This window comes from Sus scrofa, chromosome 6 (assembly GCF_054392235.1).
Source record: "Sus scrofa isolate SSC_HxYL_T2T_F1_AM1 chromosome 6, Sscrofa_HxYL_maternal_Yorkshire_Landrace_v2.0, whole genome shotgun sequence".
Lineage (NCBI taxonomy): Eukaryota > Metazoa > Chordata > Mammalia > Artiodactyla > Suidae > Sus > Sus scrofa.
In genome coordinates this window covers 81,861,482-81,885,927 of record NC_139388.1, presented here as the reverse complement: position 1 = coordinate 81,885,927, position 24,446 = coordinate 81,861,482, and the positions used below count along the sequence as shown (strand labels likewise).

The following is a 24,446-nucleotide window of genomic DNA, read 5'->3' as shown; positions in this document are numbered from 1 at the left end:
CTTGCACAAGAGCTGCAGCCCTGGAAACTGAGTCGCTGATACCCAGGATGGGGGTTGGGTGGAGGGGCTCTGGGGGCTCGGCCAGGCTGGGCAGAGAAGCTAAGTCCTGGGGATGGAGAGCTGTGGGCATGAACTTGCCCATCGTCTGACCCATAAGAGGGAGGCCCAGGGTCCAGGTGAGAGAAGAGGATGGTTGGAGGAGAGTAGAAGAGCTGAAAGGGCCAGTGGAGGTTGTCTGGGGAAACTGAGGCTGATGGGGAGGGGCGGAGCGGACAGGGAGGTCACGTTCAAGGCCACACAGTGAGTTAGTGCAGCACTGACTGGGTCTCCTAAGGAAGGTCCTGGAGGTGACATTCCACTGGCTCTTTATCCAATGAGTATTTGGTACCTACTGTGTACCAGGCTCCATGCTATGCTCTGGAGTTGCAGCTGGGAGCCAGAGATGGGCCTCATCTTACAAGGGCTGAGTTAGGTTGGGGGGGACCAACAGGTGAGCAGATAACTTCTGTAGCAAGTGCCCCAGGCCTTTGGAGTACCTGACCCTGACCATGGAAGACTTCTTAGAGGAGGAGATATACAGGCTGAGTCCTGAAGTTGGCATAAGATAAGGAGAGAGAGAACCACAAAGGTTGCATGTAGGCGGAGGCTTCCAGGTAGGGTACACAGCACACGCGAGGGCTTGGAGGTGTGATGCAGCTTGGCATGCCCGGGGCTGGAGGTACCATGGGGGATGCTGTTTAGCCTTGCCCCACCCGAGGATGTGGCCACCTGCTCCAGGGCTCATCATGCACCAGGTGGGAATTTCTACCCCTTTAGGAGAGGTGACAGGGCCCATTTCTCATATGAGCCTGGTCGCCCAGCCCTTGCTCCTTGGGGAAGGCAGAGTGCCACCCCAGTGAGGGTGAGGGGACAGTATTTATGGTGGGGTCTTCCTCCACCCAAGGATGAGGCAGCCTTTTGACTAATGAGGGAACTGAGGCACAAAATAGCATTGCTGCTGAGCTGGGGTAAGGACCCGGGACCCTGCTTTTCCTGGGCCCCTGGGCAGCTGCCATGCCCCAAGAAAGTGCAGCCTTGTCACCCCGTTTTTTCCAAGGGGCACTGTACCTTTGACCTAGCAACCCACTCCTTGGAGATAACTGGTCAAATGTGCAAATATGTGTGCCCCGAGGAATTCCCACCGTGGGCTCAGCGGTAATGAATCTGACTGGTATTCATGAGGATGCTGGTTCAATCCCTGGCCCTGCTGAGTGGGTTAAGGATCCAGCATTGCCAGGAGCTATGGTGTAGTTCACAGACATAGCTCAGATCCCGCATTGCTGTGGCTGTGGCATAGGCTGGCAGCTACAGCTCCAATTCGAACCTTAGCCTGGGAACTTCCATATGCCATGGTGAGGCCCTAAAAAGATTTTTTAAAAATTATGCACCGAGATGCTCTTGGCAGTGCTGTTTAGGTTGCTAGGAGTGGGGAATGACAGTGCAGGACCCATTAGGTCAGTGGTACCACAGTGACCTGCTGTATCACCTGCTGGGAAGGATACCTGCTGTTAAGGGGAAGAGCACATTTGAAGACCACACATGCTCTGATCCCATTTTCCCTATTAGAAGATCTCATCAGAGAAAGAAGCTCCTAAGAAAGCAATGAAAAGGATGTGCAGCCAATGTTAAGAGCGATTCCCTCAGGGATGGAGGATTGGGTGGGTTTTGAATTTTTTCATTTGTTTGACTTATCTGATTTTTTTCTGTGTGTGTGTGTGTGTGTGTGTGTGTATCATTCTAAACTATTCGTGCAGTTTAAAACAAGGGGGAAATGAGCAGGTGTTTTTGTCTTTTGTAAAATTTAAATGGCTTTGATTTTTTGACTAGGTCAGGTATTGCATAATTCGAAATTTAAAAGATACAGGAGGAGTTCCCCGATGGCCCAATGGGTTAAGGATCCAGCATTGTCATTGCAGCAGCTCATGTTGCTGCAGGAGAAGAAATTCAGACACTTGCTACCATGTGGATGAACCTCGAGGACATCATGCTAAGTGCGATAAGCCAGTCACCAAAAGACAAATACTATATAATTTCAGTTATATGTGGGACCTTGAGTAGTCAGATTCCTGGAGACAAAGTAGAATGGTGGTTGCCAGGGGCTGGGGGTGGGGGGATGGGGAGTTATCGTTTCATGGGGACAGAGTTTCAGTTTTGCAAGGTAAAGAATTCTGGAGACGGTTGATGGCGATGTTTGCATAACAGTGTGAACGTACTTAATGTCACTGAACTGTACCCTTAAAAATGGTTAACATGGTCAGATTTTATATTATGAATATTTTATAAGAAGGTACAGAAGGGGGCAGAGTGACAAGTCTCCCTCCCACCCTGTCCCCAGCCATGAGACTCTCCCTTTGGAGGGAACTGCTATTTTCAGTGTGGTGGTGGATCCTTGCTTCTTGCTTTCCTGTCTCCTGCCCTGAGTACCAACAGGCGGGGTGACTTGATGGGGCCCCTTCACTTGTGGGCAGAGCAAAGATGCCTCCCAGCCCGAGAACTCAAGGTGCATCCCCTCCCATCTCCACTTCCAGGGTACGAGACCTGTCGGGTTGGAGGGGTTGAGGATCCAGGGCTGGGGGGTGGGGCAGAGAGAGCTCCAGAACTCACCACCCATCTCTTGATGGGAGGAGAACCCTCTTAATTCAGTCCTGTGCCCCTGGGCGGGCACTTGGGAAATGTTTGTTGGCTCTCTCATGGGGAAAGATGATGGAATCAAAGCCAACAGCCAGAGGGTAGGGCTGCGGCAGATGCTGAGGCTGCTGGGCGCGGGCAGAAACACCCCACGCTCACTCACTGCGACATCCTTAGGGCCGAGTCTCATGCCGGTGCTGGGATGTGGCGCTGGATTGGACACAAGTGAGGTGAGACGTCCTCCTGAGATGAGACAAGCCTCCAAAGACTTGTTTGATGGCCCCATGTGTCACCAGCATTGATGCAGGGAGTTTGGTACCTGGGGATCCTGCTGGTACCTGGCGCTCTGGCCACCCACTGGGCAGAGCTGCCACCCCTTCTTTGTGAGCCGCCCATTCCCCTGGATGGGAGAAACCACGTAAAGCCCACGTTCCGAGGCTGATCAGGTCCACCTCTCGAGCATTAACTAAGAGCTGGGCTCTGTGCTAAGCGCATAACGGAGGCTGACTCATTTCGTTCAGCAGCCCCACGAGGCATGTGCTTCCATGAGCCCCCACCTTAAAGATGGGGAACCAGGTGCTCACGAGGTTCAGTGCTTTGCCCCAGCTGGTTGCAGGGGTGGAATGGGTGGCAGGGCTGCGGGCCAATCTGTCTTGGCCAGTGGAGGTGGAATGCGAGGGCCCTTCTCTACCTGGGTTCTAGGGCCCCAAGAACTGAGTCAATGGCAAAGTGGCTAGGTACCTGGGCTAAGTGGCTGTCCTCCCAGTGACTGTGCTCCATGAGTGCACATCTGTGCTGGCCCTGGTAGGGTCATTTGGGGTGTCTTCTAGGCAGCGTGCTGGGGACATGGTAGGGAGTAGGGTTAAGGGAGCAAAAGAGACACTCTTAACCTCTGAGAGGCTCTTCAGATGTGGGAGCCAGATGGACCTGCGCCTGGCTTGGAGCAAGTCATCCCACCTGGGCCTCAGCTTTCTCATCTGTAAAGTGGGAATGATAACACCTGGCTCACAGAGCTGTGGTGGCAGTCAAGTGACTAGACCAGTGCAGAGCAAGCCTTTTACAGCAAAAGCATGTCCTCCTTCGCTCCAGGAGAGCAGAATCTGATGAGAGAGGCAGAGGAGTGAAAATTTACAGCATCCTGGATGCTATGAGGAAGGCACATGCCGGACCTGGAAAAACTGGGATGGGCATAGTGACTCATTCTGGGGAAGTCGCGAAGGGCTTCCTGGAGGAGGTGATGAAGTTTGTCGCAAGTCTGAAAGAGGTTGGAAATGGTGCCCCAGGAACTTCACATTTGCCTGCAGTTTGGGACACAGATTCCTCTTCACCACCATACACTTGCCGAGTCACTTTCCTTCTCAGAGTGGCCTGCTTGGTAGGGGACAGTGCCCACTGGGGTGTGGTCTCTAGACAGAAGTGCTAGAAGAAGGGCCCTGCCCTGCACACAGCTCTGGGTTACAGGCGTCCACAGAGCTGCCAGGTCTCCAAAGGGGTTTTCTTTTCTTTGTCTTTTTAGGGCCACACCTGTGGCATATGGAAGTTCCCAGGTTAAGGGTCGAATTGGAGCTACAGCTGCTGGCCTACACCACAGCCACAGCCATGCGGGATCTGAGTCACATCTGTGACCTGCATCGCAGCTCAGAGTAACAATGGATTCTTTAACCCACTGAGCGGGGCCAGGGATTGAACCTGCATCCTCATGGATGGTAGTCGGGTTTGTTACTGGGCCACAACGGGAATTCCCAAGGGGTTTTCCATAAATGACACCCATGTGGGAATGACACTGGGCACCTGGGCAGATATGGACACTGAGTGACTGGAATGGAAGACTCAGAAGCAGCTGGAACCTCAGACTGGCTTTGGGGCAGGTGACCAGGGACATCTCTGGGCCCAAGAGAACGCTCTTCAGTGCCTTGTGCCTGCTGAGGTGGCCCCATGAGGCCAGCAGGGCTTTGGCTGGCAGGATACCTTCTGCCTGAGTCTCTCCTGCTCTCATGGTGGCACTTGTTAAGACAGACTTCCATGCCTAAGCACGTGCCTGTTCATTCTTGGGGCACGTCTGGGGCATGGAGGCTGCAGCAGGACACTTGCTGGGTTTTGCTGGCGGTCGAATCAGCACTCTCAGCATCTGGCTCCTTTCCCTCGGCCACCTCCATGTCCATGTGCCCCTGGTCCCCCAGCCAGGTGACAGCGGCAGCCAGTTCATTCTCATTCTCATCATTGATGTGGTGGTTATGGTGGCATAGAGGCTCTGGGGTCAGCCAGTCCTGAGGTCATGTCTGGCCCTATCACTTGTGTTGTGGGTCCAGGACCACCCTTCCAGTCTCTCTGATCACGGAGGTCATGAAGAGGATGCCACTGACTTCGCCTGTCATACATGAGGCCATTGACTATTTGCAGAAAACCCTGTGAGGTGGGTGATCTTACCAAGGCTCAGAGAGGGTCAGCAGTCTGCTCCAGGCTGCAGAGCTGCAAGATGTGTAGCTGGGGTTTGATCCCAGGACCCTCTGGCTCCAGAGCCCCTGCCCTTCTTTCCTCTGCGCTCACTGCTTGGAGCTCAAAGGCTGGTGTCCCCATTGCCTTGGAGACCTTGTGGTTTATCTGCTAGCATTGCCGGTACCGTGGGGTGTTTGTCCGGGCACTATGGAAATTGTTTCCTGGCCTGGGTGGGGTGGGTGGGCCCTTCGAATGTATCTCGTTTGACACCATTGCTTTAAGAATGGGGAAGCGATGCTAGAGGAGGGGGAGCGACTTGCCCAAGGTGACACAGCAAGTTCAGGGCAGAGACCGGGATGCATGTACAATACTGGCTGTCTTGTTGCCTGGGGCTGCGGGGTGGACCCAGGGATTGTGATCCAGTGACAGGTTTGCGGGCTCTCCCTCCCACCTCTCCCAAGGCCTGGTGGGAGCCCCATAGGCCAGCTGCCCTGGAAGAGGTACCCGTGGTCACTGATACAGGAAGGGGGAGGGGGATGCCTCCACACGGCTCAGCCCCACGGTCCTGGGGCTTGCAGGGGCTTGCATTCACCTCCTTGCTGGGAAACCTCATTCACCACCTCTCTCAGCTGCTTCCAGGTCCCCAGAGGGTCAGGGCAGGATAGAGAAGTGTCCCTGCTTAGGTTGTCCAGGCCTTACGTACCCACCCGTCCCGCCTCCCCCAGACAAGCACAGGCAGGATAGTACCAGCGATGACAACAGCCATTGTCCAGCAAGGGTGCCTGTGTCCTTCACATGAGCTCACTTAATGTTCGTGAACCCCACAAAGTGGGATCGCTACCCGCATTGCACAGAGGAGGAGGCTGAGGTTTCTAGCTGGTGGTCAGCGGGCCCTCCAGGGACCACACAGAGGCAGACGACATCCTCAGTTTCTGCCCTTCTTGGTGGGGCTGGCGGAGACTCCTATCATCCTTGATTCTATGAGGGCCAAGCCGACTGGGTGAGTGAGTGGACAGCGAGGAACCATTGCAGGCCACCATCCACTCCCCCTGCTTGGTCACCAGCGGTGACGGCAGGGGCCAAAGGCCCCACACCATTATTCAGGATGACTCTGGATGGCAGTGACATCCCCTGAGGCTGTCACCTCTTTCAGGCTCCAAGGAAGGGCCGCATCCAAGGTCTGCAAATGGTGCTGCACAGTGTCACATCCAGAGGAACTCTTAGGAATTATGTTATCATTGGGCAGATTGAGGCCCAGGTGGAGAAGGGACTTGCTGGGGTGGTGCGGTGGATCAACAACAGAGCTGGGACTTGAACCAGGATCTCCTGCTCCCTTGCTCAGAAACTTCTCCTCTACAGGGTGCCTCCCTGTGGACATCAGACTCCCTGCTCCTCTGGAGGAGCCTTGCACAGACCTCTCCGCTGAGATCCCTGAAAGCGTCTGCTGTTCCAGCTTGAAAAGTGGGCCTGGGTGTGTGTGTGTGTATGGGGGGGGGGGTGTGTATGTGCGCGTGCAGTGGCAGCATGCTGGGGAGAGGTGCACACTTGATGTGGTGGTTGCTCAACCCGGCCCATCACCAGCTCACAGCCTGTGCTGGGGCTGCTGGGCCATTACCGCCCGCCTGTAATGGAATCGGCTGCCCTGGTTAAGTGTTCACATTAAATTAATACCTCCTCCGCGGAGACAATCAGTTGACATTTAATTTGTGTTTCCTTCTGAGCCGCGGAGTACAGCTGGGCAGCTGGGCCTCTGATGGGCACGTCTGCGAGGCGTCCCTTCCCCGGATCAGGGGCACGGTGCCCAAGGGGGCCCCAGAGTCCAGGGGTAGGATGGTGAGGGCGCGGGGGGCGGGGGAGGCCGTGCTGGGAGGTACCCGTGAGAGCGGGGCTTGCTGGGATGGGGGCGCCTCTCCGCTCACAGGCTGGGGGTTTCGGCCCTCCTTTTACTGGAGAGAGAAGATCCTTAGCGCAAACCAGATACGAGGAGGAAGTCAAAAGAGGAGAGACTCCACGTGTTTCAGCACTGGCTGCTGGGGGCGGGGGGGGGGGTGGGGGGGGGGGTGGCTCTCGCTCGCGGTGCATTCCTGGCCCCGCCCCCACTCCCACTGCCCTTTTGGTTCCTCTGTGATTTTTTCTGCCACAACCGTGAATTGTTATAGTCTTAGACAAGCAGGGTAGTGTGGAATGAGGAAGCTGATCCAGTTGTGATTTTTTTTGAGCTGTTGGGAGCTGTGCAGAAGCTAAGGGGTGAGTGCCAGCCCTGATCTTCTGCCCACTGTGTTACCCGTGGGCTTCTGTGAAACTGCGTTGGAAGGAGGGTCCCTCTGGTCTGCTTTGTGCCAGCAGTCTCCTTCTCCAGCTCGGATGTCAGTCTAGAGAAGGACCTGCCAGTCAGGGCAGTGAGGCTAGGGCAGGGCACATCCACCCCCACCCCACCCTGCAGCGGTCCCCTCCCCTGGCAGCCTGTACCTGGCTGTGCTGCAGTGGGTGAGCTCCCCATGCCAGGGGAGCAATTGCCCTCCACCCTTCTGCCCTCCGCCCGAGGCAGGGCCCACGCTTGGCCCAGAATGAAGTTTTCCACTGACGGCTCTGCACTCCAGCCTCCCCTGAGCTTTTGCTTCCCATCACCTGAGTGAGTTGGCCTGGGTGTGCCGGCAGCCCGCCTCCCCTTGAAAGGTGTGGACCATTCCTGGGGCGTCCTCCCAGCTCTCTGAGGTCTGGCCACTGGAGCCAGCCGTGGGATTCTCCAGATCAGATTGAGCCGTGGAGTGTCGGGGTGGGACTAGGTGTTCTCGATCACACTGCACCACCTCAGGTACCTCTCCCAACCACCCTCTAAAGGGGTGGGGTGCTTCCCATCGCACAGATGAGGCCACTGAGCCCCAGAGAGGGTGGCTGACTTGCCCAGAGTCATACAGCTGGGAAGTGGCAGGGGCAGGATTCCAACCTAGTTTCTTGCTACCCAGGAGTCTCTAGGACTTTCTCCCCAGAAGCCCCAGGGCTGTCCCAGGAGACTAAATTGTTTCACTGGGGCTGCACCCCGTTTCCCCTAGAGCTGGAGCCCCGGAGCCTCTTTCCGTGACTGCACAGGAAGTGAAAAATCTCTGAGTCAGTCCCTCTGCCAGTGACTTCAGCTTGGCTTTCCGCTGCTCAGCGGGCCAGGCTTTGTGGCCCCTTTCCTGCGGGTCCATGTGTCATCCTGAGCTGATGGGGGAGGGGAGAGACTGGCCCCGCGAGTTGACTGGGGGTGGGGGCTGCTGTTGAAGCTGCCATCCCCTCCCCCCAGTGGCCGGCGGAGACTTCTCGTCCATCACGTGGTCCAGCGGTGGCTCTTCAGGAATGTGGGGAGACCACATCTGGCTGAGGCGGGGCGGCCCCCTCCTTCCCCATCCCAGCCTCTTCCTCACACGTGCGCTCCATCTGCTAAGATGGTGGCCGAGCCCCGAGAGATGCGGTGTCCTTTCCTCTCCCCGCCCGCACTGTCCTGACGGCCCTGCCTCCCCTCCACAGCCGGCAGGGCTGTGGGAAGGTCTCTCCTTCCTCCTGCCCACTTCCTGCCCAGGCTGGCCCTCTGCCTGGCCTGACCTCTCCTGGGGGAGGCCCCAGAGCCCCCAGGCTGGGGCCCAGCAGACTGAGAATGTTCCAGGCTCAGGCACCCTGGCTGGGGAGGGGACAGGCAGGGGAGCGAGGCGTGATCGTCACTTGGGTTATTCATTTATTCATCAAATCCATTCAGCAACTGTCCGACTCCTTACCATGTGCAGTGAGCATAGTCGTAATTATAACTAGTCTTAATTATAACTAGTTCTCTGGCTGCTGGAGGGGCCAGACCCCCAGCTTTAGACCTGACCCCTTTTCTCACCTTGAACACACGTCTGCTCCATGGTTCCTCTACGCTCCAACAGGGTGCCCGAGACCTCCTAAGATGAGTGCTGGAGAGCCTGGCTGTGCTGCCTGCCTATACATCCACGTTCCCGACCAGTGGGCTCCACACTCTGTGCCCCTGCTTGTCCTTTGCCCTCCTGGACTGCCCTTGCCCTTGTCCAGCACGGCCGTGTTGTGGATCAGGCCCACGGGGTTTGGACACTGGTCAGCAGAGAGACAGTGGTGATTGAGTCGCAGGGGGCAGTAGGCTGGGCCGGGCCAGAAGCTGGGCCCTGAGACCTAGTCCAACCAGAGCCGGCCTGTGGCTGTGGGCTGGTCACCTGCCCATCAGACAGTGTCCCTGGGATGTGTTGGGCTCACATACTCCATCTCATTACAGATGGAGAGATCCAGGCTCTGGGTGATGGCGACAGATCAGAGGCAAACCCCGGGTTTGGACTCATGTCCTTCGGCCTCACTCCTCACGAGTGTTGGCTTGGGCCAGGGGAGGGGAGGGCATGGAGCTGTCCACTCCCAGGTGACCCTGCACCTCAGTTTCCTTATCTGAACCCTCAAAGGCGTGGTCTAGGTGAACCTTGGTCTCTTTCAGCCTTTGCCTCTGAAGATTCTCTGAGAGTCTCTTGTTTCTGTAAAATGGAAACAACCCCTACTTGCTGGCTGTGTGATGTGGGGTGAGGTGCTCATGCTTGTGGACTTCAGCTTCTTTATCAATGACGTGGAGATAATCATAACCTAACCTCGAGGTTACTGCAAGACCAAAATGAGGCTCTACCTGTGAAGCACCTGAGAATGGTGCCTGGCATGTCATAAGCACTCATTCTGGGTTGACTCTCTGAGCACACCACTACCACCATTATCATCACCACCACCATCACTATCCCTATCACCATCACCACCACCACCATCATCACCATTACCACCACCATCATCACCACCACCACCACCATCCCTATCATCATCATCATCATTGTCACCATCATCACCACCATCACCACCACCACCGCCATCATTATCATCCTTACCATCATCACCACCACCACCACCACCACCATCACCATCGTCACTGCCACCATCATCCATTCTGCCTGCAGAGGCTGGCATGAGCATCTGTAGACTAAGAGCACTTTGAGGAGCTGGCACGGGTCCGAGGCTATTGTCAAAGGATGTCTGCAGGTAGGGGGAGAGCGAGAGCATTCTGAGGGTGAGGTGCTGGGGCGAGAGAAGTCTCTGTGGTGTGGTTGGGGCCGTGAGCAGCTTGGTTTGGGGCCTGAGCGCTTTGGAGGTGGAGAAGATGGAGCACGGCCCATCCATCACGGTTCCTGGCATTGTGGGCTGGCGTTTTGGGTGAGAGCCATGCTTGAGGAGATGCCCCAGCCAGGCCGCCTGGGGACGGTGGCCCCCCGAGCCCTGCTGCCTCAAGCCTGAGCCCGGGGAGGGAAAACAATGAAGTGGCTGCTGAGGCTTGGGGACGAGGACATTGGAAACAAGCCTGGGAGAATGGATAGAGTTGAGGAGGCTGAGGAGGAGGGAGCGAAAGGGGCATCACGTTACCTCTGATGGTCTGTTTCCTCATCTGCAAAATGGGGACCATTTTTAGAGGAGGATTAAGTGACATTTTATATTTTACAAACATATGAAGACCCAGCGTGGTGAACACTACCTAGGAGGTGACCAGTGACCCTCCCTCTCTCCTCTCCCTTCAAGAGAATAGAATTTGGAAGTTTTATGAGCTGGTGGGTCAGGGTGGGCAAGCGTGGGGCTAAGGGCTTCAGGCCATCTTGGCCTTGGCTGGAGTTGTCTGCGTGCACCGAGTCTTCATTTTCCCACCCGTGAAATGGGGAGGCAATTTCTCTCCAGCTTCAGAGCCCACTGTGTGAGCTCCCTTGCCCAGGAGTGGGCTGGACATAAAAGTCAGGACGGCAAAAGGTTAAAGAACATGACATCCACCAACCCCAACCCATCGTAGGTGTGTCCCCTTTCGGTGGCAACTGGCCATCCCCTGGCCTTCCTGTTGGCCCATCTTTGCTTATGTGGGTCCTGCTGCCTGAGACACCCGTCCTGCAGAAACCTTACTCCCGTGGGCAGATCCAGGTCAGGGGACAAGACAAGGCCTGGGAAGCAGGTTTTGGAATGTTGGAGCCCACAACTTGGTGGACCAGTTTGTGGTTAAGCTGCAGGCACCCTCCCCCTGGGCTGAGTTGCAGTGAATGCAGAGCATCTGGGGTGCCTTCAGAAACATGGCCCATCCATCGGTTCATCCCAGTCAGCCGGTGCAGCTGAAGGGCAAAGCTTTTCTGCACTGTCAACCTCAGAGCCAGCAAAGCCAAGCTTTCCCGTCGCGGCTGGGAGGGGACGTCAGTACGAGCAACGGGTTTCGTCTGTCAAGCCAGCTGCTATCAATACACTGGGGTCCTTCCTCGGTCTCCTGGGGGCAGGTGCACCAGCTGCCCACCCATCCAGCTCTGGAAATTGCAGGCCCGTGAAATCGTTTGTGCAAGCTCATCTGCTGGGGTGCAGCTCAGCCAGGCGAGGGGGCTGCCACAGTGCCTTCTGCAGGGCAGCTAGCTAGAAGTGAGCCCCATCCCAGGCCTGCGGGATCTGGGTCTCTGTGAGAGCGAGATACCTCAGAGGTTCCCATGCACATCTCAGTGGGAACCTGGTTGCTTTAGAGCACGAGCTAGGCTTCAGTCCCATCCCTGCTTGCTTGCTCTGTGACCTTAGATAGTTACCTCACCTCTCTGAACCTCAGGTCTCTCATCGGCAAAATGGGTTTGGGGGAAAATTCTTTACTTGAGAAGGTTAATCATTCACACAGAAGCTGCTATGATGTGTATGAAGCACCGAGCCAGTGCTCGGGACCCAGACCGTGCTCACCACTCAGTAGCCACTGCCATGGCAGCTGAAGTGTCCAGACCACCAAAGCCATGGCTTTAGTTCCACTCTAGGTTGACTTGGGACAAGTTGTTTTCCTTTGCTGGGCCTCATTTTGCCTGTCTGTTCAATGGGTCTATTGACCCCTGCCCTACCTTCCTCATGAGAAGGTGGCTTAAAGGAAAAATGAGCAGGGGGGAGGCAGGGCCTCCTTCCCAAGAGCCTGTCTGGGAAATGGGAGTGCATGGGGGTGACGTGCCCCTGGGTGCCTGCGCCTCACCCTTCTTGGCTCCCCTCCTCTGCTGCCCCTGCTGCTGCTGCTGCTGCTGTAAGACGCAGTATCGAGGCTGGCCTCAGGAGCCAGGCTGCGGCCACTGCCACACCAGGCGCTCCCTTGTCCCTGCTCTGCTCAGGGGCTTTGGAACCAAGTTCCCTGCCCCCGCCAGGATGGCACGGCCAGGAGAAATGATTCAGCTCGGGACTTGTGTTCCCGAGGGAAGCTCCAGGTGCCCCTGGCTGCGGGAGGAGGTGAGGGTGGCCCATGAATGTCTCCCCACCTGGACTTCCTGTTCCCATGGTGGACCTGGGCCTGGACTGCCGCCTCTGTGCCGCCATCCTGAGTGACCTTGGCCAAATTCTTTGTGTGCCCTGGGCCTCAGTTTCCCTATTTGTACAAGGAGGGTATTCAGGGAGATGCTCCTGCCTACGTTAGACCTTTAGCTTCTCTTGCTGCCGCTTTAGCTTCCTCCATGCCCCTCAGCCCCGCCAGGACCCCTGCCCCAGCCCCGCTGCCACTGGGTTCTGAACTCTGCAGTCCAGGGCAGATCTCAGCCTGGCTGCTGCCACGGGGCGGAGGGGGGCTGGTAAGGACCAAAGGGGATGGGGGAGGGGGTGCATGCGTGTCCTCTGGGAGCCCTGGCCAGGGCCATCGTGTCTTGTGTGGGAAAGAGGAGGAATTTTCCTCTGTGTGTGCAAACAGTATCCGTTTTCTCTTGTTTCCAAAGGCCGGTGACGTAACCCACTCTTCATCCATCCCTCCCCTCTGGCCTATTTTTAGCTGGCCCCGACAGCATCCTAAAAGGCTTCCAGACCTGCCTGCTCTGAGGCCATGTAGGGAGGCAGCTGTGGGGTGAGGAAAGAGAAGCTCCTGGTCTGCCCGTCTCAGGATGGAGGCGGAGAAGGACCTGCCCTCTGGGGAGCAAGGGGGATCTGTGTGGGGAGCGGGATGGGGCTCTGATGCGTCCCGGGTCTACAGGGAGCCTGGCAGGGTGACGCACTCAATCTGGAGCCTGGTTTGCGTCTGAGCCTCACCTGTCCTCACTCTGACCTTGGGCACCTGACTCTGCCTTGTTTTCCTCGCCCGTAATGTGGGGATCCTGGTGGCACCTACATTAGAGGTTGTTGTGAGGATTGAATGGCACCAGGTGGAGCAGTGCCTGGTCCCCAGTCAGCAGTCAGATAAGGCGAGCTGGCATTGTGGTGGCAACTCCTATGATTATCACCCCATCCTACCTCCAGTTAAGGCGGGGGATACACTGTGGGCCCCTGTGTGCCTTCTCCCTTCTGTCCTTTCCTGTCCAGCTTTAGCCAAGAAGATGATACATGTAAGGCCCCTGGAACAGAGCCTGGTACTTCACAAATATTAAATAGATGAGAGCTGTGTTTATTTTTTGTTTTAATATAATAAAACAGATCTGAGTTGAGACATCCAGCCCCACCCACTAACTAGCTGTGTGTCTTTGGTCAAGATATTTAACCTCTCTGAACCTCAATTTCCTGTCTGTAAGATGGGGATAATAACAGCGAGGCAGGAGATAGCTGTTGGTTCAGGCAGGCTGCAGGACAAATAGACTCCAAGACTGGAGGGGTTGGCACAATAAAAGTTTACTTCTTGCAGGGGCAAAGGAGAGTCTGAGCGTGGTGCTGGCTGCAGCCTGGCTCCTGAGAGCAGCCTCAGCACTCCCTCTTACAGAACAGAAGGAGCCGTAGTATTTGTATAGCACTTTACAGTTTGTGTGAAGCGGGGGTGGTGGTCCCTTCTGCCGTTGTCTCCCTGCAGGGGTGCTCTCATGCCTTCAGCCTGGCACATGTTAGTACCACCTGGTATTATGGTTATGGGTCAACCTGACTGACCCACCCACCCACCCTAGACTGGCAGCTCCCAAGGGACAGATGGGGATGGAGTCAGGTCCTTGCCCAGCCCGGGGACGGGCTCAGGGTGGGTGCCGGCATTGTGTCTGAGGTGGGACTGACCTCAGGAGGCCCCTCTGACCACTGTCCTTCTTGGCTTTTGCAGATGGGAGGAGGAGCTTGCTAAGCGCATGAATCTCCAGACCATGGTGGACACACTGCAGGAGGTAAGAGATCCTGGCTGGAGGAGGCTCTCAGGAGAGCCATGTGGCCGAGGGGCAGAGCCAGGGGCAGTTCCCAGCACAGCCTCAGTGCTGCGTTACCTCCTGCTCCTCAATCTCTCCTCGGTGGAGCCTCGCTTCCCCGGCCTCGGGGCTGAAGGCACCACCCAGTGTTGTGGAAAGCTCCAGTACGGGAGTCCAGGTGCTGCCCCTGGCTTGCAGGCACCAACCTGGGGCTGAGAGCTCTGAAGAGAGTGGTAGGCGTGTCACTGGGTGGGCTCCCAGCCCCAGCGGGCGCTCCATGGTGGGTCTGGGGACATTCTCTTGCTCTTCTGACTCGGCGGCTCTGTGCTCTGGGCCCTGCTCCTCACTTGCCAGCTGTGTGCTCTGGGCAGCAAACTTTACCTTCTCAGCCTTTGTTTTCCTCTCAGCCACCATTGTGGTGACCCCATGAGAAGGCATGCAAAGCTCTTTCAAGCATTAAAAAAAATTGCCTTCTGGGAGTTCCCTGGTGGCTCAGTGGGTTAAAGATCCAGCGTCGTCACTGCTGTGGCTCAGGTTTTGATCCCTGGCCCAGGAACTTCTGCATGCCGCAAGTGCGGCCAAAAAAAAAAAAAAAAAAAAAATTGCCTTCTGATATTTAAAACATTGATTTTCTACAAAATTAGAGACAGATTTAAATAATGTCAATATGTAGGAGGCAAAGGATGAACAGCCTTCTTTTTCTTTTATGACAAAAGTGCTTTCTACTGTACAAACATAACATCTGATGCTCAAATATTTGGAAAATTCAGAACAACGCAGAGATGAAAATAAAACATACCCCCAGTTTCCTCCTCTCCACTGTTGATAAGTTGGTGTGTGACCTTCCGGTCCTTTCTGTGCAGTCACACACAAGCCCTGGGTATGCATATTCGGGTCCATTGACATGTGTGACATCGCCATTCTGGAGACCAGAGATGGTCAAACACGAGCAGTTTCACATGAATGGATCTACTCTTTTAACCTATTGGGATCACTTTTACCTTCACCTGTTCTTTTTCTCTTAATGCGTGCCATGCATTTTTTTCATACAATAAGTAGTCCTTTGAGAACTGTTTTAAGCTGAGCAGTGCCCTGCAGTGAGCAAGGGTGGAGTTGGGGGGCTAGGCTGGGACGAGGTCCTTGGCACCCCTTCCTTGCCTGGCACTCAGGTGCCCGGCTCAGTTGGATATCAGGCATCCCCACCAGGGAGCCCAGCCCCCCTAAACCCTCCGCCATCTCCATCCCCCGTAGGCAGCACAGGAGGCCGAAGCCATCCAGGAGGAGATGAATGAGAAGATTGAGCGTCTCAAGGCCGAGCTGGTGGTGTTTAAGGGGCTCATGAGTGACGTAAGTGCCACCGGCAGCCAACCCCAGGCGTCATGCCCTCCCCCACACCCATCATGCAAAACGCTTCATTCACTCCGAGGCTCCAGAGCTCGGCTTCTAGTTAGAGTCCTGGCTGGCTGCGTTTGCCCCGTGAGGATGACGGATGCATCATCGGAGACCAGGCCCCCCTCCCGGCCCCCTCCCCACTTCCGCTCCCCTTGGTCTGAGTAGAGATGCATTAATCTGCTGCTTAACCCATCCTGCCCTCCCGGGGCTCCTCTGATGGTCTGTGTGTGTTTGCTCCGCCTCCTGCCAGCTCACCACGGTGAGGGCGGGTAGAGGGTGGCCTTGGGTCTCGGAGTCTGGGTGCCGTGGGGGCCTGCCTGAGAGGCTTCCGGGCCAGCGGCCTTCGGCAGGGTTGTTTTGGAAAGTTGGGACAGGCCAGTGTATGTGTCCTTGGGATGATCGGAGCCCCTCTGAGTAACCGTGGGTGTGGTGGGGGCAGCCATTGGCAACCAGGGCCTCCTTCCTGCTGGGGACCCAGTTTCCCGCCACCTTCCAGCAGTGGGTAGTATGTCAAGTCTTCAGAAAGGAGAAGGAGCCCTAGTTCAGGTGACTCAGCCTGGCGTGGTTTCTGGTCCCGACCGTCGAGAGGCTGGGGCTGGAAGAGGCCACCTGGCTTCCCCCCAGTGGGGTCCGAGGGACCCCCTCCTCGTCCAAGAGCCAGGGGAGGAGTCTCTGTGGGGGGCAGGCCGGGTGGGAAAGCAGGGAGCTCTTTCAACAGCGGGACTTGTCTTTCTTTTTTTTCTTTGCTCTGACAAAATAAACACTGACTCTGCGGCTGCTGAGAGGATGCCTTCCAGCCCTTAGGGAGACCGGCAAACACCGTCTCACATTGTTTAGTTGGCGCCGAAGCCCTTAGCTCCCAGAGTCCCCCCGCCCCCTGCCCTGAACCTGAGCGGCTGTCCCGACCCTTCCACCCAGAAAAGGCTCAAGGCCCTCTTTGGACTCCCGGGCCTCCCGCCTGACACCTAGGGCTCCCCGCCGCCTCCGCCCAGCTGGAGCCAGGGAGCACCCCCACCCGCCCCCACGCTTGCTCCATCCCTCGCTCACGTAACCCCCTGCTGTCCTCCCTGCAGCCCATGACAGACCTGGACACAAAGATCCAAGAAAAGGCCATGAAGGTGGACATGGACATCTGCCGCCGAATCGATATCACGGCCAAGCTGTGCGATGTCGCACAGCAGCGGAACTCGGAAGACGTGTCCAAGATCTTCCAGGTGACTAGGGCCGCCCTGCTCACCAGCCGCCACTCCACCCTGCCTGGCCACCCCGTTTCCCTCACACCCCCTCCCCCCCCAGGTAGCGTTCCCCCAGCCCTCTGGCCGCCGCAGGAAAACATAGACTCAGGGATGCGTAGACGGATAGGCCTGTCTGACTCCATCATCAAGGCAGACCACGTCATCACATGGCTGAGGACACCACCCACCGGGATGGGTGGGTGGGGGAACAGGCTCCAGGAAGGAAACGGCAGAGCTGGGACCAGGACTCAGGTCTGATCTGCCAGGGCTTGGTCCGTCCGACCACTGGGTCCACTGCCCTGCTTCCTGGCTCTTCCTTTGGGAACCAGAACAGGGTGCCAGGGCCATGGTCGGGGAGCCCTGGCCAAGGCTCTGGGAGCGCTGGGTGAGCTGACCTGAGCCCTGGCCCGTGAGCCTCAGATTTCAGAAGAAGAGCCCTTGCCCACTGACTCTTCTCCGTTTCCACAGCGGACACTCTCGATGCTCCCCTCCCCCATGCCGACGAGCAAGTGTGTGTGTCCTGGGCAAAGGCAATGGGTTAGCACTGGCGAGGGTCCTCCCGGGAGGGCCCGGGGGCTCGTCCAGCTGCTCGAAGGGCCTGTGTCATTCTCTGAAGGCTGCTTCTTGAGTTCGGGGTTGTGGTTTGGCTTTTGCTTGAGCCCAGGGCCATGTGGTGTGCTGTCGCTTGAAGTGTATGACTTTGGATGTTGTGGGGTGAGGTCTGGACTTCCGCCGGGCCCATTATCCATCTTGTGCCTTCTTACTGCCCTTCAGCGGCAAAGCAGGGGAGACCATTTCAGCCTTTGTCTGGTTTGTCGTGTCTTGTCTGCTTGGCGTGGAGGCTTGTTGAACCTGGGGCTGTCTGCCTGTAGGTCACCTTTGCATGTGAGCAGATGACCCTGGGAAGCCTAGGGCCGTCCATGCCTCTGTCAGGGGCTCTCTGTCTCTCTGGCTGGCTCTGAGACACCCTGGGTGACGCGGTGTCCCAGCCTGGCCTCGTCCCAAATCATGGGGCTGCCTCCCTGGTGAAGGGGTGAGCTGAGCTGGCCCAACCACCCGGCATCCCAGGGGAGGGAAGGGTCCAGGCCATCTGTTCCTCCATCCTGCATGTCTCCCTCCCACCTCACGCTTCCTGCTAACGCCGCCTGCTTCTTAGACGCCCTGCGCATCTATCCTGCGGCGGCTGGCCCCAGCCACCTCCATCCATCCCATGGGACGCCGGCCCCCTTCCCAGTCCACCCGCCCTCCATGCAGGCTGAGCCTCCCAGTTAACTGGATCTCTTCCTTTCCGGGTCAGGTGGTCCCCAAAAAGAAAGAGCGTAAGGTGGCTTCAGACGATGACATCTCCGAGCAGGACGGGGAGGTGAACCGGTTCTCGGACGACGAGGTCGGCTCCATGAACATCACGGACGAGATGAAACGCATGTTTAACCAGCTGTGAGTATCCCGGCTGCTCAGGCGCTTGGGGGGGCCCTGGTGCAGGGGTGGCAAACCAGTGGCCGGGGCTGAAAGTCGCCTGCAGGTGTTTGGTTGGCCAGCATGGTGTTCTAGAAAGAATTTGGATTCATTTCCAACAGTTAGCATTTGGGGAGTTTTACATTTTCAGAAAGGGCCGAATGGCGGTCCTATTTGTGGGTGACTCTTTTAATCAAGACGTAACTGATGTGTAACTTGGTGTTAGTTTCAGGTATGCAATGTAATGATTTGATGCTTCTGTGTGTGGGGAAATCACCACAATAAGTCTAGTTCACCTCCATCACCATACAAAGTTGGTTTTTTTGGTTATTTTTCCCTCTCGGGATGCACTGCTGCCTGGGTTAGAGGCAGAGTCTGGGCTGGGGAGGGTCAGTGGTGGGCTTGAGCCGGCTTGGACCAGCTCGTGAAAGCGGATTGTATGCATCTCTGCCCACACCAGGTTCAGGGGTAGCACATTTGTAGCTTCAAATTGGCTACAGTGGGAAATTGCCACATGCTGCCAGTGTGAGCAGCCCTCTCCCGCCCCTCTCGGACAAGCTGGTCTACTAGAACCTCGCTGGGTATGGTCTTCTGGGGCAGGGATGCAGTGTACTTGCAATCCTGATCCATCTTCGCTCTAATCCGTGCAGTATCCGCGGGCGGGGTGGGGGAGGGGAGGGGAGCAGCCAGCTGCGGGCCTTGGCTGACTCACCTGAGGCCTTGAGTCAGAGGGCAGGCTGGGACTGGGCCTCTGGAGTCCACCTTTCCCTCTGCCCCACTGGCCTGCTCTCACCTGCTCTCTCCCCAGAATCCCTTGTAGTTGGGCCCTGGGGCCCTGGGAAGTCAGCTCTTGCCCAGGATGCCATCCTCCCTCTCCACCCCTATGTCCCGTCCCTCCGCCCCCTTGCATCTGACTCTCAGGGCCACACACGCCTTCTGGCCTGATGTCCCTTCCTGGGACGCCTGGGTTTCCAAAAGCAGGGCTGGATTCGAGCACTTGGCTCTAATGAGCCATCACAAACCTCCCGGGGCCCTCCAGGAGGGCACCCCTAATCATCTGGTGCTCCTGCCTCATACTCCTTTCAAGAGCCAGGGGCACAGGCCTGTCCCATTGGTTCCTGCACTGCTCGGGGAAGCAGAGTCCAAGGATCACTCCATCCGGTCCCCTTATGGCCTAGGGAGGACACTGAGGCTCAGAGAGAGCTGTGTGAGTGGGGACAGAGCCAGGCCCCCAAATTTTGGTCCAGTGCTTTGCTCCCAACTGGCTGTTTTCCTGCTCAGAAGGATTTTCCCTCTTGTTTCCCTTGCCATACTCGCTCCACTCTGGCGACTTAGGAGTCAGAGCTGGCAGGATGGTTTGACGCTTCGGATACCTGCTGTTTCCTTGAAACAGAACTAAGACGGGGCTGTGTCTGGGAGGTGGGGGTTGTTGCTGTTTTAAGGGTAACAAGAGGACTCCTAGATTCTTCATTATCTTTTGAGCTTGACTCCCCTTCTCACATCCCCCCATTCTCATATGCTCGTATTTCGCTGACGAGAGCGGCTTTGGGAGAGAACCCTTGGCCGACGTGGGTTTTCTGAACGTTGCTGTGGGCCTTCCTGAGTGTAGGGCAGGGTTGTATGCCCCAGAGACACAGCTGGGTTCATCTGGTTGAATTCAAGGGCTTCTCTGAAGAAACCGTGGTCCCCGGTTTTCATAAAGTCACCAGGAATTCCCAGGCTGCCCAGGAAGGGGGTGCTCTAAAGAGCTGTGCTCCCGTGTGTGTGAAGGAACTTGCTGATGCTGCAGAAATGGGCACCTGAGCATTGCCAGGTCTGAACTGGGTTCAGTATCCAATTGCATTCATCTGGTTGTAAAGCTAAGTTCAAAAAATATATATCCTCTGATCACCCCTCCTCCCTTGTAGTTGAGCCAAGGCCGCACCGGCAGACCGCACCCTAGGTGGGGCCCTGGCCCCCTCCCACCGACGTCTCCGCTAGCTATGGGCTGAGACCCAAGCCACAAGCTGCCCCCCGGCCAGTTCCTCTGAAGTCTTTGAATAATGCACCCGTGTCAGGGCTGTTTTGTTTTGATCAAAATCGGTTGCTTGGGCTTCAGACCAAGGAGAAGGGGAGGAATTTGCTACTTTCTCTGCTACAGTAGGCAGCCCTCTTCCTCAGCCCTGCCCTCCAGGTCTGGGGGGAGTGGGGGCACCTCTTCTGAGCCCTTTCTCTTGTCCAGCTTCCTGTCCTTTCTTGTTCCTCATTACTCAGCTGGGGTTTCCTTCGGGTCCCGGCCACTGGGAAGGAAGTGAAGTCAGCAGTCTAGTATGTGATGCGGCAATGGGTCCACCAGTGACCCAGGGGCTCTCCTGGAGCTGCTGCTCCTCCCTCTCCCACCCGCCAGGCAGTGCCTCCCCCTGGGCCCCCTGCAGCCCTGCTCCAGCTCTGGTCCCTGGATGCAGGGAGCCACCTGCAGGCTCCTGCAGGAACTGCTTTTTGGTGGGGAACCTGGCTCCAGGGGGCGCTCTGGGCAGCTCTTTTCCTGGAATTCTTGGGCTCTGCCTAGGGGCCTATGGTCAGCAAGTTGAGAGCAATGCTCTGTAGGACCCAGGAGGTAATTGAAGGAGTGAGCGTGGGCAGTGAGGAGCCTGGGGATGGGAGTCTGAGGACTTGGGACCTACATATTCCTCTGCGGCTGATTCACTGCGTCAAATGAATGAATGTCCTACAGACCTCAGGCTTCCCATCGGAATAATGGGCATTTGAGGTGACTGGTTTTTATGGTCCTCTCCAGTTGGGGCAACTAGTGCATCTCCAGAAACCCCAGTTCCTACATGGTCCATCATCCTCCCTTCCGGGTCTAGTGAATAGGGGAGCCCAGAAATCGCTCCAGCTTTGCATTCAAATCTGATTTCCAGCATGTATTGTTCTAGAAGTCCACCTAATCCCTCTGTGCCTCAGTTCCTCACCCTGTAACATGGGACTAATGATCACACTCACCTCATAGGACTGTTGAGAGGATGGAATGAATTGCATTTGAATATGCTTAGTGGCCGGTCTCGTGCTCAGCACATAGTAGGTGCTTGGTGATGTTCTGATGGGAGGAAAGAGCTGTAGGAAACAGAAAGATCTGCCTAGTTTCTGGTACAGGCTAGCTATGTGACTTTGGACAAGTGAATTATTCCTTCTGAGCCGCAATTTCTTAGTCTGTAAAATGGGAATGAGAGTACCCACCTTTCCGAGTTGTGAAGAAGATGATACGAATCACCCCGGGCATAGTAGGGGCTCCAGAAATGAGCTGGTAAATGCCTGGAAAACAGTCACGAGATTGGACTCTGGAGAAAAATATGTTTAGCCTCCATTAATGAAGGCCTGGCATCTTTAGGAATATACACTTTAAATTGTATAAATAATATGTAAATACATTTTGCATTTGGGAATTCCTGTCGTGGCGCAGTAGTTAACGAATCCGACTAGGAACCATGAGGTTGCGGGTTCAATCCCTGGCCTTGCTCGGTGGGTTAAGGATCCGGTGCTGCCGTGAGCTGTGGTGTAGGTCGCAGACGCGGCTCGGATCCCGCGTTGCTGTGGCTCTGGCGTAGGCGGGTGGCTACAGCTCTGATTCAACCCCTAGCCTGGGAACCTCCATTTGCCATGGGAAGTGGCCCTGGAAAAGGCAAAAAGACAAAAAAAAAAAAAAATACATTCTGCATTTGAAAAGACTTAAATTCCATGGAGCAGGTGCATGTCCCCTTTGGCCACCGTCCCCTGTCTTTTTGGGTGGCCACTTGGCAGGAGCCTGCCCATCAGGGCAGTGGCCCTCGCTATCCCCTGTCTAGACCCCTGGAGCCTGGCTTCTGTTCAGTCATGCCCTCCCGTGTCTCCCCGTAGGCGAGAGACCTTTGACTTTGACGATGACTGTGATAGCCTCACATGGGAAGAGAATGAAGACACGCTGCTGCTCTGGGAAGACTTCACCAACTGCAATCCGACCATCGACCTGCAGGGCGAGGTGAGCCGGGCCCAGCTTCCCAGAGGATTGATGGTCCCTCATCCCTGTTCTTTCCCTGAGACCCCAGCGCCCGGCTAAGTTGTCCCCTCTGTTCTGTTTTCCCAGCAAGAGGAAAACCTGGGCAACTTGATCCACGAGACGGAGTCCTTCTTCAAGACAAGAGACAAGGAGTACCAGGAAACGATAGGCCAGATCGAGGTGAGGCGCCCCCTGGCAACCTGGTTGAGACCCCCTGGTGGTTAAGTGCCCACATGGACGGGGGCTGGTAGAGCCGGACAGACACAGGATCTGGAGTTGGGATGTCTAGGGATCCCCTGCCTGGCCCTGGGCAAGTTCCACCTATCCTAGAGCCTCAGTTTCCTAATCTGTAAAGTGGGGGTGGTGGTCCCTGTCTGCTCCAGAGAGGTTTATTTCAAAAGTTATTGGACTGAGGAGTTCCCATCGTAGCTAGGCAATAATGAACTCGACTAGAAGCCATGAGGACACGGGTTCAATCCCTGGCCTCACTCCGTGGGTTAAGGATCTGGTGTTGCTTCGAGCTGCAGTGTAGGTTGCAGATGTAGCTCGGATCCCACGTTGCTGTGGCTGTGATGTAGGCCAGCAGCTGTAGCTCCGATTTGATCCCTAGCCTGGGAACCTCCATATGCTGTGGGTGCGGCCCTAAAAAGACCAAAAAAAAAAAAAAAAAAGGTTATTTAACTGAGATGGCGATCTCAAAATAACAAGACCTGATATTTGAGTGACATCAAGTGACGCTGGGCACTCAGTCAGCCCTTTACAAACACACCCTCCCTGGTAGCCACAAGTGCCTAGAGGGACCTAGGTGCCTTCACCCTATGCAGTAGGTACTGTGCGCCCCCATTTTATAGGGGAGGAGATGACATTAAAAAGACCAATTGGGGAGTTCCCTCTGTGGCACAGTGGGTTAATGGTCCGGCTTGTCTCTGTAAGGGCACTGGTTCCATGCCTGACCCAGGGCAGTGGGTTAAGGATCCGGGGTTGCTTCAGCTGTGGTGTAGGTTGCAGCTCCAGCTCAGATTTGATCCCTGGGCTGGGAAGGTTCATATGTCGCGGGGGCAGCTGAAAAAGAAAAAAAAAAAAAAGAGAGAGAGAGAGCCCAAGTGAGTTGCCCAAGGCCCCCCAGCAAGGAAGCAGCCTTCAAGCCCAGTTCTCCCTGCCCTGAAGCCTGTGCACTTGGCCACCTCTATCAGTGAGAGTCACTGATGTTGTCACGCTAGACAAAGAGGAGGCCAGCTCCTTCCCTGGGGGATGTGTCACTTTTGGAGGAGAAGGGTCAGAAACAAGAGACTGCAGAAGTTTTCTAATCCAGCCCACCTAGAGGAGTGCAGGGACGCTGGGTGGCGTGGAGTCGCTAGGGCTGCCCCTGTGGTTGCTAAGCAACCATTCCCCTTCCACCAGAAGCAGTTCCAGGGGCCCTAGACCAGTAGCAGAGAGCAGAGGGAGGGCCTTGAGGGCGTGGTGTCCCAGGGTGGCCCCGATGCCACCACCACTGAGGCTGGGAGGCTGCTGAGAGGTCTGCTGGGAGGATGACCCGGCATCCCCTTCATCCCATGTTGGTTCCTCTCAGCTGGAGCTGGCCACGGCCAAGAGCGACATGAACCGACACTTGCATGAGTACATGGAGATGTGCAGCATGAAGCGGGGCCTGGACGTGCAGATGGAGACCTGCCGCCGGCTCATCAAAGGCTCCGCAGACAGGTACCCGGCCCTGTCCTCCCTGGCGATGCTATGGTGGTGACCTGGGGGGGGGGGCAGGCGGTGAGGGTGTTTGTGGGGCTGCAGCTTATAGCCTGGCCATTTCATTTGCCCAGCCCCTCTGTCCATCTGTCCGTCCACCTGTCCACGGGTCTAGTGACTACTGGCCACTTACTGTGTGTGGATGCCTTCCACATCTAAGTTCATGCGACTCCCACCACGATCCGGCCCCTATTGATGCAACAGCTACTGTGCAAGGCTTGCTCTGTGCAAGGCCACGAGGACACAGTGATGACCAGAACCGTCACAGCCCCTGCCCTCCTGGAGCCCATGCCCCACTTCCTGCTGAGTCGGTGGGTGGAGGCAGTGAGCTGGGCTCAAGTGTGTCCATAGGAAGCAATTTTCCATTCTTTTCCAAGG

General features: G+C 56.3%; 1 protein-coding gene across 2 annotated transcripts in view; it reads left to right on the top strand.

The window, feature by feature from the left end:
• IFFO2 (intermediate filament family orphan 2) overlaps positions 1-24,446 on the top strand; it is a 49,945-nt gene that overhangs the window by 20,285 nt on the left and 5,214 nt on the right. Inside the window, exons 2-8 of one of the 2 annotated variants that reach the window (XM_021095461.2) lie at positions 14,156-14,216; positions 15,486-15,581; positions 16,700-16,840; positions 18,159-18,298; positions 22,190-22,310; positions 22,416-22,508; positions 23,899-24,029. In XM_021095461.2, coding sequence (XP_020951120.1) covers positions 14,156-14,216; positions 15,486-15,581; positions 16,700-16,840; positions 18,159-18,298; positions 22,190-22,310; positions 22,416-22,508; positions 23,899-24,029 — 783 coding nt within the window. The remainder of the gene's footprint in view (positions 1-14,155; positions 14,217-15,485; positions 15,582-16,699; positions 16,841-18,158; positions 18,299-22,189; positions 22,311-22,415; positions 22,509-23,898; positions 24,030-24,446) is intronic. The other variant, XM_021095463.2, reaches the window with a different exon arrangement.